General features: G+C 29.8%; 1 protein-coding gene and 2 non-coding genes across 4 annotated transcripts; all 3 read right to left on the bottom strand.

The window, feature by feature from the left end:
* Positions 1-541: 541 nt before the first annotated feature.
* On the bottom strand, positions 542-15,929 carry LOC114266267 (uncharacterized). Of its 2 annotated transcripts, XM_082915458.1 has the most exons (4): positions 15,832-15,929; positions 11,592-11,657; positions 1,965-2,998; positions 542-1,845 (listed from the first exon to the last, which is right to left on the bottom strand). In XM_082915458.1, the coding sequence occupies exons 3-4, from the start codon at positions 2,963-2,965 to the stop codon at positions 756-758; spliced, it is 2,091 nt and encodes a 696-aa protein (XP_082771584.1). In that variant the 5' UTR covers positions 2,966-2,998; positions 11,592-11,657; positions 15,832-15,929; the 3' UTR covers positions 542-755. The 2 variants fall into 2 exon arrangements, with proteins under 2 accessions (XP_082771584.1, XP_028062962.2); XM_028207161.2 differs by lacking the exons at positions 11,592-11,657; positions 15,832-15,929 and having other exon boundaries at positions 1,965-3,407.
* On the bottom strand, positions 13,586-13,674 carry LOC114321324 (small nucleolar RNA snoR26). Its single transcript, XR_003650238.2, has one exon. It is a non-coding gene; the product is annotated as a small nucleolar RNA snoR26 (small nucleolar RNA).
* LOC114321325 (small nucleolar RNA snoR27) lies at positions 13,736-13,826 on the bottom strand. The gene has a single exon (XR_003650239.2). It is a non-coding gene; the product is annotated as a small nucleolar RNA snoR27 (small nucleolar RNA).
* Positions 15,930-17,360: the final 1,431 nt, after the last annotated feature.

The raw sequence follows: 17,360 nt of genomic DNA, 5'->3' as shown, positions 1-17,360 counted from the left end.
TTTTTTAGTGCAAGACTATTGTAGCACTTTAGACATGATCATTGATTAAATAAACTAACAGGACTAAGTTCTGACTAAGTTCTGACTGTTTCTCTAACCAATAAGTTGTCTAATTTTATGTCGTTAATATTATTGTTTAGTCTTGAGATTTCTTCATGTTATGATTTAATTTTATCAATTGATTTCAATTTGGGTGAGTTGACTAAAGTTGTTCCCATCATAATCTGTTGCATTTCAGCTTGTCCACATTTGTCTTTCTTGTAGTCTTTCTTGTAGATTGTGAGACTTCCAAGTCAAGCTGCCAGGTTTTCTAAAGTGGGCGTTGAGCTGAGCCTCTTCCTTGTTCCTCAGGCTGCCGCTTGACGGGATGATATTTCGACATGGCCCGTAATAAGACAAAAGGCCCCTCATTAGTGGTTTTGAATTTAAGGATAGTTTTTAGATGGTTTAGAACTTAAAGAATTTTTTGGATCGTTTTGGATTTGATGAGAGAAATAAAAAGAAAAAAAAAAAAAAGAAAAAGAAAAGGAAGAAGAAATAATTGATAAGATTTAAATTTTAAACTATATTTAGTTTAGTTGACAAATGAAAAAAGAAAAAAGCCAAGTCCACTCAAAATACAAAAAGTGAGATTATTTCCCTCTCACTTTCTTTTCTCTTATACTTTCCATTATAATCAAACAAAAAATAAGATTACATTTTCTTTTCCTTTTCATTTTCTCATCAAATTCTCAAAACAAACACGGCTTAAGATATTATGGATGAGGACAATGTGGATGGAGCATAATGTTACACTGCTCACATTTGAAGCCTATTTCCCTCGCAATGAGTTGTGCTACAAGAGGCAGGGAATTGATATGCTTGTGACAGTAGGCACAGTTAAAACTCTCGTCTGTCACTGGAACATAGATGAGACAGTGTGGGTGCCTATCAAAGTTATAAGTGCTTCCCCACTTGATATTTTGAACTTCCTTTCTCTCCGTACAAATACATTTGGCACAAGCAGACTGATCGCAATCGATGCAGTGATAGAACCACCAGTTGGGGTCTATTTCTTCCTCGCAAAATTCACAGATATACTCATCGGGTCCATCCTTAATGGGTGCATAAATTAGGGTGAAGGGATGATGTTCATCATACCTATGCTTAATTGTATCTGGTAGCAGAGCACATGAGGAGTGTAAGTTGAAATTGCAAATGTCACATCCAAATGCAAACATCCGAACCCTTCGAGGACATGCAGCACAACCTGCGCTGATACATTCTTTCTTTAGGAAGAGGGGATGCTCATGAACTTTATGAATGATAGCTTTGGGTAGGAAAGCGCACTTAACATCGAGGTCGCAATTGTTAAAGAAACTCAAACATTCATCTTTGATACATCGTAAGGCAAATCCATTGCAATAATAGCCGCAACCTTTGCAATTGAACAATCCTCTAGGTACAGGGGGCTTTTTGAGGAGGATGAGCTGGTGTGGGTGACACGGATGCTCCAATTCATTTGGTAGCTCGGCACACCATTTGTGGAGAAAGAAATCACATAGACCACAACTGTAAAATGGAGCCGAAATTTTTCTCACACAAGCATTGCATATTTTGTCCTTATTCAGCTCATTCAAGATAAGTAGTTCGTTCTCATAGCACAAATTGTTGTCTCCTTGCACATCGAAAAGGATTAATGGATGATGATGACTAAAATGGTTGAGGTCTGCTTCTCTCTTGTTGTCTCCCATGCTGCTTTGCTTCAAAAATAGGTCAATTGCACTAATTGAGTCATCAGCCATTGGCAAGTGAATCAAATTGGCCTCGTCAATATTCTCAACCTCAATTGCACTTTCTCTTTCCCTAAATCCACAAAATAACAATAGAAAACACATCAAATGAGGAGAAAAGCATGGTCAATAAACTTTTTCTTGTCAAAAGGGAAAATAAAAATCGAGATCAGGGTAAATGCGAAAGCATACTTTGTCTTTGTTGAGCACTTGACATCAATGCAATAGTGGCATCCTATACAAACATATAACCAAAACCTTCCTCCCACCATTGAATTTTCACAAATGTCGCACAGACTAAAACAGTAATGATATTCATGAGTAGGATAGATGAGGGTGAGAGGGTGAATGTGAGTGTGGTGTTTAAAGGTGGGTGTTAATGAAGCACAGTCCTTATGGATCCAGAAACTGCATGTGCCACACATATAAGACATGCCTTCACGCTTTGTGCCACAAGCATCACATTGGAAGGAGGCCAACCTGGACACGAGGCTTAATGGGTGTTTGTGACTTTCATGTTTAAGCTTCGGTGCCCTCAAAGCACAACATATGTCGAGGTTGAAATTGCAGATGGAACAACGATATATGAATTCTTTCAAATCTATATGACAGCCGTCACATATGAATTTATTAGCCACTACTTGGAGGAGGGCAAGCGGGTGCTCAGGGTGCATTGGGTGTTCCATCTCTGCGGGTAGTTGTGCACACAATTTGTGGAAATAGATAGAGGGAGAGCAATTTGTGCATTTGTACGCTGCTGTTGAACCTGTGATCTGCTCCAAACACACATCGCAAGAAACCCTCTCATCAACATCATTCTTCTCATCTTCATTGAGGATCATCAACTGATGTTTACTGCTAAAATGTTGGCCTCTAACCGTACATCTGATGTCCACGTCAAAATTGCAACGCCAACAACGATAGGCGAATCCACATATTTTTTTGCTACAAACATCACACCTTGTTGAAGACCACCTTGTTTGTTGGAGCGTAAGGGAATGGGCGTGGATCGGGTGTTTCATCTCCTCGGGAAATTTAGCACAAAATTTGTGTAAAAATAATATACAATTTTTGCAACTGAATGCAGAACCAGAGATGTTTTCCCAACACATGTTGCAGACAATTGCCTCACCATCGTCGTTCACTTCACCGAGGATCAACGGATGTTCATGGCTAAAATGTTGAAGCTCCATTTCTCTCTCACTACAATGTGGGTTTGTGTTTGTCTTTGATGATGTAAGTTCCCACAGCAACAAAAGCTTATTATAAGAATAATCGGTAATGATGCATTCTATTAAAAGTGGTGCTCTAGTATTACTAATAAGTTGACAAGCAGTTTAAATAAAAAAAACAAAAAAAACAAAACACAAGTAATGAATTATGTCCACTGTTACATCACTAATAATGTTTTTAGAACACTACTTTTAATAGTCTCAACATTATTGTAAAAATAATATATTGCACAGACTATAGTAAAAAACAGAAGTTGACATGTATGGATAGATTATTGGTTGTTGACAGCTGTTTCCAGCTTGACACAACAACTACATTGAAATATGTAAACCAAAATGAATTGTTTATGTAAGTGATAGAAATGCCAAAAAGAGTAGAATTAATAGAGCAAGGATTCTTTAAAGTGATTTTTTTCTAAAATTTTTTAGAGTGATACATTGTGTGGTTGAAATTTATTGACAAGTCACATCAATTTTTTCTGATGTGACTTGCCAATAAATCTCAACCACACAATGTAGCACTCTAGGAAACTTTAGAAAAATTTCACTCTAGATCCTTTGTGGAATTAATATATTGAAAAATGATTATCAAATATGCCCATGAATTTCATTGGTTGACGAGTACTGCTCAGCAAACATGGTATAGAGAACACTATCATTGAAGTGAATCATTTTTCAAGATTGGGTGTTATACGGAATAATAAAATTATTTAAATTATTAATTAAAATAAAATTTTAATATTATTAAAAATTATTAATTAACCTTGGGTGTTATACGGAATAATAAAATTATTTAAATTATTAATTAAAATAAAATTTTAATATTATTAAAAATTATTAATTAACCTGAAGATTTAATAATAAAAAGACTTATTTATTATAAAATTAGAAAACTCAAGGGGCATAATATAATTTCTAAAACCACATAGAATAATTTGTAATTTAACTAAATCTCAAGAGGTGTGTTTGTAATTTATCCCAAAAAATTAGATCTAATTTTCAAGGCTAGTGATATGACAATCAATTAGGATATTCTCTCTCATATTTCTCCAATAATCAATTAATCATATCACTTACACATTATTAAATTTATTATAAAATAAATCTAAAAAATAAATTTATATAGTATCATTTTCTAGTAATTAATGATATACATGTTTTATGACAAAAACTTAAGCCGTTTGACATTTGTCAAAAATGTTTGGGACCCTTTTGGGGATAATTCTGACACCTTCAAAGTGATCCTAGCCTTTTATGTATGTATGAGGCCGACTAACATATGTATGAGATTCATATCACGAGTGATCCAAATTAAAAAAGTCTTGTGAAGTCTTATGAAGGTGAGGGTCTCAATCATTATTTGACATTTATATAAGGGACAATTACATTGACATCGTGTCAGTGTATATTAATTACAAAAATAATAATAATAATAATTTTAATTATTATTTTTATAATGCATTTGACCTTTTTGTAAATAGTTTTTTTCCTCAACCCATTATAAAGTTATTTCCTCGTTATATAACAGCTTCTACAATTTCGGGTAAATTATAAATATATGTTTTGAGATTTACTTAAAAAATAAATTATCCCTTATGGTTTAGAAAATTACAAATACCTATCTGTTAGAATTTTTTATTTGACAGAATTAATTGAAAAAAATAAAAATTTCTAACTATTCATTTATACAATAATAAAATTATCTGCATTATTAATTGAAATAAAATTTTAACATTATTAAAAACTGTTAATTAACCTGATGATTTATTAATAAAAAGACCTATTTGTTATAAAATTATAAATCGTAGGAGGCATAATGTAATTTCTAGAACCACATGGGGTAATTTGTAATTTAAGTAAATCTCAGGGGATGTATTTGTAATTTATCCTAGATTATATTATAAATATATAAGTGATCTCATAAAAATGTGTAATTAAAACAAATTTGAGTAAGTGATCTTAAAAAAATTGAAACAATATAAAATCATACAAGTTTTCACAAACTCAAATAAGTAATCTCATAAAAATGACTAAGTTAACACAAATTTTCTATAAATGATCTCATAAATTTTTTTGTGGAAGACAAAATCACATAAATTTTCACAAAATCACATAAGTGATCTAACAAAAATACGTAAGTAACACAAATTCGAGCAAGTTATTTCAAAAAATTTTGATTTAACAAAAATATGTAAATTTTTACAAACTCACGTAAGTGATCTCATAAAAGTGCGTAAGTAAAACCAAATTTCTCCTAAGTCATCTCATAAAAATTTTGAACAATATAAAAATACGTAAGTTTACACAAACTCACGTAAGTAATCTCACAAAAATGCATAAGTAACACAAATTCAAGTAAGCCATTTGAGAGTGTTTGGTTTGTATTTTGAGATAAATTTTCAAAAAATAATTTGGGGAGAGAGTTTAGAAATTTTTTTGGTTTATTTGGTTATATATTTTGAAAATAGTTTTGGAGTTTGAGAGTTTGGGATGATTTGATATTTTGTTATAATTAAGTAGATGTGTGTGAGAGAAAAAATGAGTAAAAATGAGAGATGAGAGGAAAAAAAAAAGTGATTGATTGATGTATAAGAGAGAGAAAGTGATTTGGAAATTTTTTTTCAAAAAATTTGAACCAAACAAAATTTTGAAAAATTTTCTCAAAAATTATATCTTGAGCTACAAACTAAACAAGCTCTTTGATTTCACAAAAATGCACAAGTTTTCACAAACTTACGTAAGTGATCATGCAAATATGCGTAAGTGAACACAAATTTTTCGTAAGTCATCTCATAAAAATTTTGAACACAAAAATACGTAGTTTTCACAAACTCACGTAAGTAATCTCACAAAAATAAGTAAGTAACACAAATTTGAGTAAGCCATTTGAGAAAACTTTGATCTCGCAAAAGCGTAAATTTTTCACAAACTCACATAAGTGATCTCATAAAAATGTATAAGTAAATACAAATTTCTCATAAGTCATCTCATAAAAATTTTAAACAACACAAAATCAAGTAAGTTTTCACAAAATCAAGTAAGTGATCTCAAAAAAATGCGCAAGTAACACAAATTTGACTAAGTCATTTGAGAAAACTTTGATATTACAAAAATGCATAAGTTTTCACAAACTCACATAAGTGTTCTCACAAAAATGCATAAGTAAATACAAATTTTCTGTAAGTCATCTCATAAAAATTTTAAACAATACAAAAATACGTAAATTTTCACAAACCTACGTAAGTAATATCACAAAAATGAGTAAGTAACACAAATTCGAGTAAATCATTTGAGAAAACTTTGATTTCACAAAAATGCATAAGTGAATACAAATTTTCCGAAAGTCATCTCATAATAGTTTTGAACAACACAAAATCAAGTAAGTTTTCACAAAATTACACAAGTGATTTCAAAAAAATGCGTAAGTAACACAAATTCGAGTAATTCATTTGAGAAAATTTTGACCACACAAAAATACATAACTCTGTTTGGAAGGATTTTCAAATCCTAATTCTACCCCCACATTGTAACATCATGTTTTGATAGAGTTTTGGAATTAGTTTTCCACAACAAACACAAAACTCTGTGTAAAGCGCGATTTTCAATTTTATTTTTTTTTTAAATTTAGCCTAACCGGTCGTCCCACCGGACGTCCCACCAGTCGTCCGACCGATTGACCGGAATAGTGCAATTATTATTATTATTATTGTTGTTGTTGTTGTTGTTGTTGTTGTTGTTGTTGTTGTTGTTGTTGCAATTGATATGCTAATTTTTATATATTCCAAAAAAATATTTCCCGAATTTTTAAAAAATTTTTATGTGCTTTAATAGAATTTTGAGTTTTATGTTTGGTTATAAGTTGTAAGTTTTTATATCAAATGTTATATCAAAAATTCCCCACTCAATTCAAAACTATTTTCAAAACTCTTTCACCAAACAAATTTTTCACACTCAAATCATAATTCCAAAACTCACAAACTCAAAATACAACTCATACCATCAAATCATAGTTAGAAAGCTCTACCAAACGCAACCTAAGTTTTCACAAATTCACGTAAGTGATTTCAAAAAAATGCATAAGTAACACAAATTCAGGTAAGTTATATGAGAAAACTTTGATTTCTCAAAAATGCTAAGATTTTTCACAAACTCACATAAGTAATCTCACAAAAATACATAAATGAGCACAAATTTCCCGTAAGTCATTTGATAAAAATTTTGAACAACATAAAATCAAGTAAGTTTTCACAAACTCACGTAAGTGATCTCATAAAAGTGTGTAAGTAACACAAATTCGAGTAAGTCATTTGAGTAAATTTTGACCAACACAAAATCAAGTAAGTTTTCTGAAAATCACGTAAGTGACCACACAAAAATATATAAGGAACACAAATTTGAATAGTTATTGGTCAATTTATCCAATCAATTGGCGAATCTAATCGATTGGCCAACTGATTGGTTGTGTCCAAGCCATTCGATCAATTGCAAAATCGATCGGAGTGGCCAATTTTTCCAATCAATTCTTTTGTAAAATTTTAGATGTGCAATCAATTGTAAAATCGATTGGTGGTGGCCAAGCCTTCCAATCAATTAGCAAATCGATTAGTGGTGGCCAATCCATCCAATCAAATGCACAATCAATTCTTTTGCATGGTGTTAGACCGTCATCAACAAATATTCAAGTTGGAGACAACAAGTGTTACTTGAAATAACGAGGGCACGTCAGTGGATGTTGGTGTATGGTGATGTCCATACAATACAATCGATAGATTGGTGATCTGATGGAAAAGAGGCTTATAATCAATTGGAAATATGAAAGACCTATGAGTTAAGGAAGAAAGATGTTGCCAGTGGCTTCATTGTCGAGTAACAAGCGAGTATAACAAACGATTGTCTAGATTTTTAATTATTTAAAGGTAATTTCATTTTTTTTATTATTTTGTTGTCTAATTAATTCTAAAATATTAAATTACGAAAATTTTAATACTGTGTAATTAAAAGTTGATAGTAATAATTATTTCATTGTCTTCAACTAGTGAAATTTCATTATCTTTAAATAGTGAAATTTAACCTTAATATTAGTAACAAAGTGAAATTTTTACTAAAGGAGTAAAAATTATAAAATTAAAACCAAAGACAGACTAGCGAGTAAATGGAAAAACTATGAGTTAAACAGAAAGATGTTGCTAGTGATTTCGTTATCGAATAACAAGTGATTGTCACTAAATTTTTAATTAGCTTATGATTATTTAATTTTTTTTTAATTAATTCTATGATGTGTGTAGTTGCCAAAATTTTAATATTGTTTAATTAAAACTTGATAGTAATAATTATTTCATTATCTCCAACTAGCGAAATTTCCTTCTCTTCAAATAGTGAAATTTAGCTTTAATGTTTAGGTGAAATTTAAGTATTAGCAAGTGAAATTTCTAGTAAATGAGTAAAATTTATAAAATTAAATGCCAAATACGGACTAACGAGTAGATTAATATATTTATTGAAGGGTTTAATTGTATCATTTTATAGTTCATATAGTAAAGTGATACTTTGTGATAGTTTGAGTGGAGAGGAGTAAATTTATACTTCATGATAGCTTTAGGACAGTCAAATAATAAGGAAGTGTAGGATATTTTCGTATAGCGGGAGAGAGGCCTACAACAATGTAGAATTGCAGAAGAATCACGAGTTCAATGAGAAAAAAGTAAGTTTTGATCCCTTTGACAATTGCCTCTACAAATTTTAATTTTTCCATCGACAAAATAGAGAAAAAGAGACATAGAAAGGTAGAAAAATAAAAATAAAAATAAAGGCTCATGATGGATCTAGATGAATGTTAGTAGATCTAAAATTTTATTGCTGCAACAATGGTGATGGACAATCATGAGACAGAGCTTGCATGGTGATGAACAATCATGATGGATATTCAATTATTTATTTATTAGAATAAAAAATAATATATATATATATATTTTTTTTTAAATTTGAAAAAACTAATTCTATTTTTGATTTAGAATTGCAAAAATTATTTTTGAATTTTCAATACTTTTTTTTAAAGTGAATTTTATTAATATTTTAATTAAAAATTTTAATTTTTAAATTCAGTTAATCTAAATATAATTAAATATTAAATATTTATAAAAAAATCTATAAATACAAAAAAATATAAAAAATAAATGATTTTTTCTTTATATTTTTAAAATTTATACTTTTAAATGTATCTAAATTTTGTACTTTTTTTCCTCAAACTAAGTCATAAAACTCTAATAAAATAAAATGATAAACAATAAATAATAATTAAAAAATATTAATTTAACAAGCATAGCCTATTTTTTCCATTTAGAAACAAATTAGAAACAAATTTTTTCACAAAATTTTACCTTAATTTGAAATTTCCACTCAAAATTTGGACCCTCAAAATTTTGCCCTAATCTCTCCTACGTTTCTCATCTCTCTCTCTCTCTTTCAATTTTTTTTTTTTTTTTTTACTTTTTTAAGTGCACTTTACTTAGATATATATCTAAAAAATAAAATATTTGCAAAAAAATATTTTAAAAAATCAATAAATATATAAGAATACAAAAATATATTGAATTTTCATAATTTTTTTTTTTTGTATTTTTGGTATGTAGTGAATTTTTTTAAAAAAAATTTCACAAATATTATACTTTTCAAGTATATTTATGTTAGGTGCATCTAAAAATTAAAAAAAAAAAAATTACTTCAAATATTAAAAGAATTAAGTGAAAATAAAAAAACATGAAAAATAAAAAATTTTAATTTTCTGAAAAGTGAATCCTGAAAACTCAAACCAAACAAGCAGATTGGTTGCTTAGGCCTTGAAGATGGTGCCATGCCATCCAGTTTGAATCCCATTAGTTTCAACTCCTCGGTTTTTATTTTTTGCATAGACATACCCCTTGACTTGATGGATAAATTAAATTGATGTATTTTTTTGAATTCTAAAATTAGTTTGATTTAGAAGAATTGGGAAATCACTTTCCAGACAATTCTACGTTTGACACTGTGTTGCATGCCTTGCACGTAGCCACCTTACTAGCATACATATGCATACATGTTTCTTTCATATATATATATATATATATATAATGTGAATTGTAGCAAGTGTGAATTTTTTAGAAATGTGAAAGTTGTAATTGTGAACATTTATACTTAAAACTGCAACACAAAATCCTTTTTTATCAATAAAACTTACTAAAACACTATCACATTTTAAAATAATTTAAAAAGAGGATTAATTACATTTTACCTTTTTGTAGTTACGTCTAAAAATATATGGACTTTTAAAAATTAACTGTGTTTGTTTTACAAGCACTAAATTGAATGCGTGAGGCAGATATTGGCCTCAAATAGATTATTAAAATGACATGTTTGCCCTTTTTTCTTTCTTTTCCTCTTTTTTCTTTTCTTGTCTGGCCCTTTCGTCACTATACTGCAACATTGCTGAACCATCCACTCTGCCCTTCTTTTGTTTTTCTTCTTGCCACTACCTCCTATCTTCTCTCTCTCATTTTTTTCTCTTCTTTTTTGCCATGGCTGCTGAGTATATATATGTATATATTTATATATTCGTGGGTTGTGTGGGGTCTTTTTCTTGCCTAGTTTGGTTGAAACCAAAAAAAATAAAAATAAATAAATAATACTAGGCCTCGTTTGGAAACAAGCTATTTTAGTAAGTTTTTGACTTTTTACGAAAAGATGTGCAGAAAAGTAGAGAGATGATGTGACAACTTTTAGTAACTTTTTAACTAAAATAGCCACTCCCCAAACGAGGCTTAAGGATCATTCACTCACCTCCCTGATGTTTTACAAAAAATTAATAAAGACCCATACATCATTTTAATACTGTAAAACAAAATTATTAAATTCTATATAATATTTAAAAAAATTCTAAATTGTTAAGACAATCATGTATATAATAGTAGAATAACCAAACATTACCTTATCTTAAAAAAAAAAAAAGAGCTAATAAACTGATCACCATTAAATTTTATATTCGATTAAATACAATCATTCATTTGAAAATTACGAAACAAAGTATAAAAGATGTTTTATTTTTTAAAAAGACCACCAATTTTATAAATAATTATTTTGAGAAATTAGAGTTTGAATAAAAATTTAAAAATACATATAAGTATTTGATTTTTTTTCCATATAAAAAATACATATTTGGAGAAATTATCTATCTCTTTCCATTTTCTTTATTTTATTTCTTTCATTTTTCTTTCTGTTTATTTTCTCATTCATTTTTTCATAATGTCACTGCAGCAAATAACAATACCATATAATTTATTATTATTATTATTTGTTCTCTTCTCTATTTTTTTTCTCAAATTTTTTTCATCATTTTTTCTCTTTCATCAATGTTAACAGAAGATTAACGGTGGGAAATCTTAATAAAAGAATGATTTCTGTAATTATTGAAACTATATGAGAGGCCCCTATAATTATTAAAAACCTCATGCGAGGTGAGTGTAATTTACCCAAAATAATTGAATGTAATCAAATAATAAGGAAAGAACTGATGAGACAATTAAAAGAAGAGTTCCATGGGAAAAAGAAGGTCAACCTGGATAGTTTGTTATTTGATGCTGTTATCCCCGAATCAACAAGATTAAACTCTGGTTTGCCTTCTCTGAAACCACATAATCAAAATGAGATAATTAGTTGCTCACGCGCAGCAAGAAATTTTCACAACACCATCATCATCTTATATGTGCTCTGTTTTGAGGATTAGGGGATGGTCATGGCTGAAGTGTTCAAGCTCCATCCTCTCTCTGCCTCTGCCTCTCTATCTTCCTGACAACAATTGATTTATGATTGTGTTCATAGATTTACAGATTCCTTTGGACTTTCATGGCCTACAATGTTCAAACTAGGCATGCTCATACTTTTCTAATTTATTCCACATGCATTGAATTGATTGAGCAAGACAATTATTGTTTTGAATAATTGTAAACATAATTTTCCTATCAAAAAAATATATATATACAAAATAATGTGGTCTTGTGTAACTCTTTTATTTCAAAGCAAAATATTCATTATGTTGGATCATTTAGCATAAATTTTATGTATTAAAATTATGTTTGTAGAATATTTTTTTTTATAATTTTAATTTTTCAAAGAGTTCATAGAACAATTTATTTTATTTTATTTATTTGTATTTGTATATGTATTTGAGTATATTGGGAAAATTTAGCCAAAACCTTTAATTGGACCCTTATTTAGCGAAAAGCAAAATACTCATCATGGTTAAATCATTCAGTATAAATTTTAAGAAAATTGAGCAAAACTCCTCCATTAGACCATTATTAAGTGAAAAAGACAGTCTAATTTATTTTGCTTCATAAACTCCTTAAGGAAAAAACATATAATTGAGTAAAGACAAAATAAAATTTCTTTTTTTTCTTAGACAATATTGCCGAGTATCATATTATTGTGAAATAAAATAACATGTTACTGTTAGAGTAATTGTGAGCAGAGTAACATGTTACTGTTTAAATCAATTTCAACGGTAATATTTTTTTTTATAAAGAATTTCATAATCAATATGGATCTTATTTGATAGATTTTAATGAGAAAATTTTAAAAAACACTAATTTTTTTTAAAACCAAGCATCTACAATATTATTTTAAAATTTAATATTTTAATAATAATAATAATGTGTTAGATATTTTTTTTAAAAAAATTTATGCTTATCTTTAATATATTAAAATTTTATTAGGAGTGAATTTTGACTAAATCACCTTATTTTTTAGACGGATAGTTGGGCAGAACTGATAAGGTCCTGCTACTTGCTATCTAGCCACGACTTTATGATTACTTCAAAATATTTTTTAGACAGATAGTTGAGCGGAACTGTTAAGGTCTTGTTGGCTGCTATCTAGCTACCACAACTTTATGATTACTTCAAGATTGCTATCTACCTGCCACAACTTTATGATTACTTCAAGATATTTTTCAGACAAATAGGTTCAAAAACTTTTCTGACGATTAAGACTTTCTAATTTTTTTTAATCAAATTAATTATTTTTATTGTTTAATTAAAATAAAAATAAAAAATCGTTAAATTTTAACACCATTAAATTAAATATCAAATTATTTATTTTATTTTTGATAGTTTTGGCTCAATAAATATAGCTAATAGACTAATAGTTTTGGTTAGACATATATTTATAAAAAAAATATTATTTATGATATTTTGGAGTTAGTCATAAATAATTGAGAAAATTGGTGAAAAATTAATTCTTGCAATTGTCTAAGCTATATTGTGTACGAAATAATGTTTACTTAAAATTTGCAAAGCTATATTGTGTCCGGTGAAGGTTTTACCCAAACAATAATACTACAGAAACTATTCAAATGTACTTTGTTTTACTCAAACAAATATACATTTGAAGGTTTTCAAAATGTATTCTTTAATGTTAGTTTGGCCATTAGAGTGGTTCATATCATCAAATGAAAGCATCATGCAAAAAATATTACTTTGAAGTGGTACAATAATGAAGTTGAAAACACAACCTAGAGAGAAAATAGGAGAAAACAGAAAATGACAAAATGAAAAGCATCTCAGAGTTAACATTCCCCATAGTTTTCTTCACTAGCAATCAAAGTGCAAGGATAACAAAAGATTACTCATCACTGATGCTCACATAAATCCATAGCTTCCATAAAAGAACACATAAAAACTAATGAACCAAAAACAAGTGGTAAATGGATCTCAGAATAATATGAATATCTTCAATCCCTTTAAAGGGAATTATAGATAGAAAACGTAGTTTTTATCAATCATCATTGATCCTATCCAAAAAACACAATTGAGCAAAACAAAAAACTTTAGTACTTAAAAAAAAAAAAAAAAAAAAAAAAAAAAAGCAGCCAAGCCAGACAAAGAGAGAGCTATATCCATAGATTTCTGAAGCAGAAATCAAAGCAAAACAACTAACAAAGTAACAAACAGATCAAGCATAAAATAAGCTGTTAAAGCATAAAGATTGAAATTTTTTACACAATACAAGTGATAGAATTTTCTAAAAATCAGGAATCAAACACTTTAAACTCGTTATATGGACTTTTATATTCCCCAATATGAACCTTTGTTAACAAGACATAAATTGGGTATAGGTACGAGATGTATGGGACACATGAATTTTGCAGTAGTTTTTTTGTTTTTTTGTCTTAACGGAATAACAGAGCCATTTTCGATTGGATTTTTTTTTCTTTTATGAATTGCAATTCAAGGTTATGTTTTGTCTAGATTCAGTACAGCTTCCTAATCTCTGAGAGAGAGAGAGCTAGAGAGAGAGATATGCAGGTTCATTGTATTGTGGATGGTGTGTTAAGTTTACATAAGCTTCCTAATCTCTGTGAGAGAGAAAGAGTAATGTAGGTTCACAGTAGTCTGGATTGTGGTTGTGGATGCTTTAAATTTAAATACGGTTAAAAAACTGAGGAATTAAACTGGTCCGTGAATGTTTTCAAAAACTGAGGAATCTAACTCAGCCTAATCAGATTTTTTTTTTCTTTTCTAGTAGTGAAGCCCAAAGAATAGCAACAGCCAGCACAAGTTTTCCTAAAGAATCATTCCAATAATGGTAGCCTTGACAACACCTAAAGTAATATCATACAATGATGGAACAAAAAGTTACTCTAGTAATGTCTTTTTTAACCTTCCTCACACTAGCACCTTCTACATGCACAAAATTATAGGTCCAATGTGTTGTTGATCTGCTTTAATAAATGTAAACATCTAAAACTTGACTCTGCATTTTGTACATTATTTAACAATTATGTCATCTACAATGTCTGACTAGGGGTGTGCACGATGCGGGTCGGTGCGGTTTAGGAGAAAAATAAAAATCGTATGGCGGGTGGCGGATTAATAAAAATGTCATTAAAATTTGCCATTTTTCTTATAAAAAGCTGGCGGTTCGGTTGGCAAATAATGGCGGATTTTCCTTGGTAGTTTGGATGGATTGACAGTTTATAAAAATATAATTCAAATTACAAAACTTGAATCAAATAATAAAAAGATTTGATTTATAAATTAACTAAAATAGTCAAAATTAAAATATTCATCTAACATAACATTAAACATAAACAAACTAATAAACTAAAAAAAATAACCATGCCACTTCAAATCAACAGCAATTTAGTGATTGCAATATGCAAATAGCAATGACATTATTAATCAGTGAACTAATGTTGCAACAAAAGGGCATCTTACAAACCAAATGGAAACATGTTACAAAAAAAAGGGGCTCATTGCTTCACTGCTAAAACTTTTAAAATCAAATGACTTCATAAATTTTAGAATACAACTTGTTTTCACAATCCCTAATGGTTCATCATTATCCAAAGAAGTGAGACATACCATTACAGAACAGAAAATATTACAATTTATAATTGCAAACAGACCATCATCCTATGCTGTTGGTTTACATCAGGGAAAATAAACAACCAATTAACTTTACTTATTCGGCATTGCAAAGAAATTTCATGAGGATGTTAAGTAATGCGTGTGACAAAAACTAGACCTAATAACAGTATTCTTACCTCAAAAGAAAGTTCATAGTCATCATACTCTTACCGGTTTATGTAGAACAGCAGATAAATAAACCTATGGTTTCCCCGACCCATTCCCCTTGTCTCCCACAACCCATTTGGTCTTTTTGTACCCAAACCGTTCGATTAACCGGGTTAAAGCCATTTTCTTTTCATCAGCGAGAGAAAAAGAAAAAAGCAGAGAGGAGAGAGAGATCAGCGAGAGAGAGAAGAGCAGAGAGAGAGCAGCGAGAGAGTCACGTACCGACGCGACGAGTCGACGACGACGAGTAGGCGCCGATCGGCAAGGGAAGGAGACAGCGGCGGTGGTGACAGCCGATCGGCGAGGTGAGGAATGAGACCAAAGACAGCTATGAATCGATATGAATGAATGAGATGAAATGTGTGGTGTCAATTAGGTTTAATTGAAGAATTATTCTGTGTGTGTGAGTATATGTGTGTGGGTGTAATCTACGGCTGAAATTTCTTGCTGTGTGTGTATGTGTAACACAGTTTTTTTTTTTTTTTTTTTTTTGCATCAGAGGCGGTGCGGGTCGGTTACAACCGCGGGTTGGCAAAATTTCACCCGCCACCGGCATTGAGCCGCCGACTTGGAACCCCAACCCGCCCACCAAAGTTGAAAAATGCACGGTTCAAAGCGATTCAAAGCGGTTTTGGTAGTTTTTTGCGGTATTATGCACACCTCTATGTCTGACTATGAAATTTTAGTCATTATATTCAATAAAGTAAAATAAAAATATTTAGGCCTCGTTTGGGAACATGTTGTTTTAATAACTTTTTGGCTTTTTGGCCAAAATGTGATATAAAAAAAACTAGTATGTTTGGGATAATTTTTTGACTTTTTATGAAAAGATGTGCAAAAAGTAGAGAGAAAAGAGAATTTTTGACTTTTTGGTATGAATTATTGGCTTTTTAATTTTTTTAGTAACTTTTTGACTTTTTGGCTAAACCGGCCGCTTCCCAAACGAGGCCTAACTTTAGTATTTCATTAACACTTCAAAGAGATAACAAGTTCAAAAGTCATTACAATCACAAATCATAACTATTCGGTCAGAAATCAAATTACTCAAAACACTTTAAAAACGATTAATTTTTACACGAATAATTTAAAACTGAGATTTTCTTGCCAAATAGAGTACAAGTTTTTCGAGTATCACTATCCCTGTGATTATCCAGCTTCATCATTTGGATAATCAGCTTGTAGTCACTACATTCCGACACTACTTTCATCTTAATCCAGACACAATCCATTCATCATCCATATCTTCACTAGTTCCATAGTAATCAATCCTAATCTCGAAAAGGCCTAAGCTTTCGCACATTCAAATTATTCAGCAGGTCATGAATAGCTACTAATTCATCAATAAAATTCAACATGCAAACATATAAATTGATTTAACCTATAATATTTTAAATGAAACATGTCATGATTTGTAGCAACATGAAAATAAAAATTACAAATAAAATAGTTCATACTTTAGGTAGCTGCAGAGGAGCTTTAACCATGGTTCATCCTTCAAATAATCCCCCAACACTATGACTACACCAACTACTGTACCATCAAAAGATGTAAATTATTGATTTCACCTGTGGGTTGGAACTATTACTGTTCATTGTATCAAACTGGACAAACAACAATCAACATGCTTGTTAAACATGTAAGCTAACTATACTGTCAAGCTGCCATAGATGGCCATATATTCAATGAAAAAACAAAACAAAACAAAAAACATATGTTTACATATACTTGTACAGATATATCAATAGGAAAAT

This window comes from Camellia sinensis, chromosome 2, assembly GCF_055761805.1.
Source record: "Camellia sinensis isolate YWXY chromosome 2, ASM5576180v1, whole genome shotgun sequence".
Taxonomy (NCBI): domain Eukaryota; kingdom Viridiplantae; phylum Streptophyta; class Magnoliopsida; order Ericales; family Theaceae; genus Camellia; species Camellia sinensis.
The sequence above is the reverse complement of the archived record's forward strand: the minus strand, read 5'-3'. Positions and strand labels throughout refer to the sequence as shown.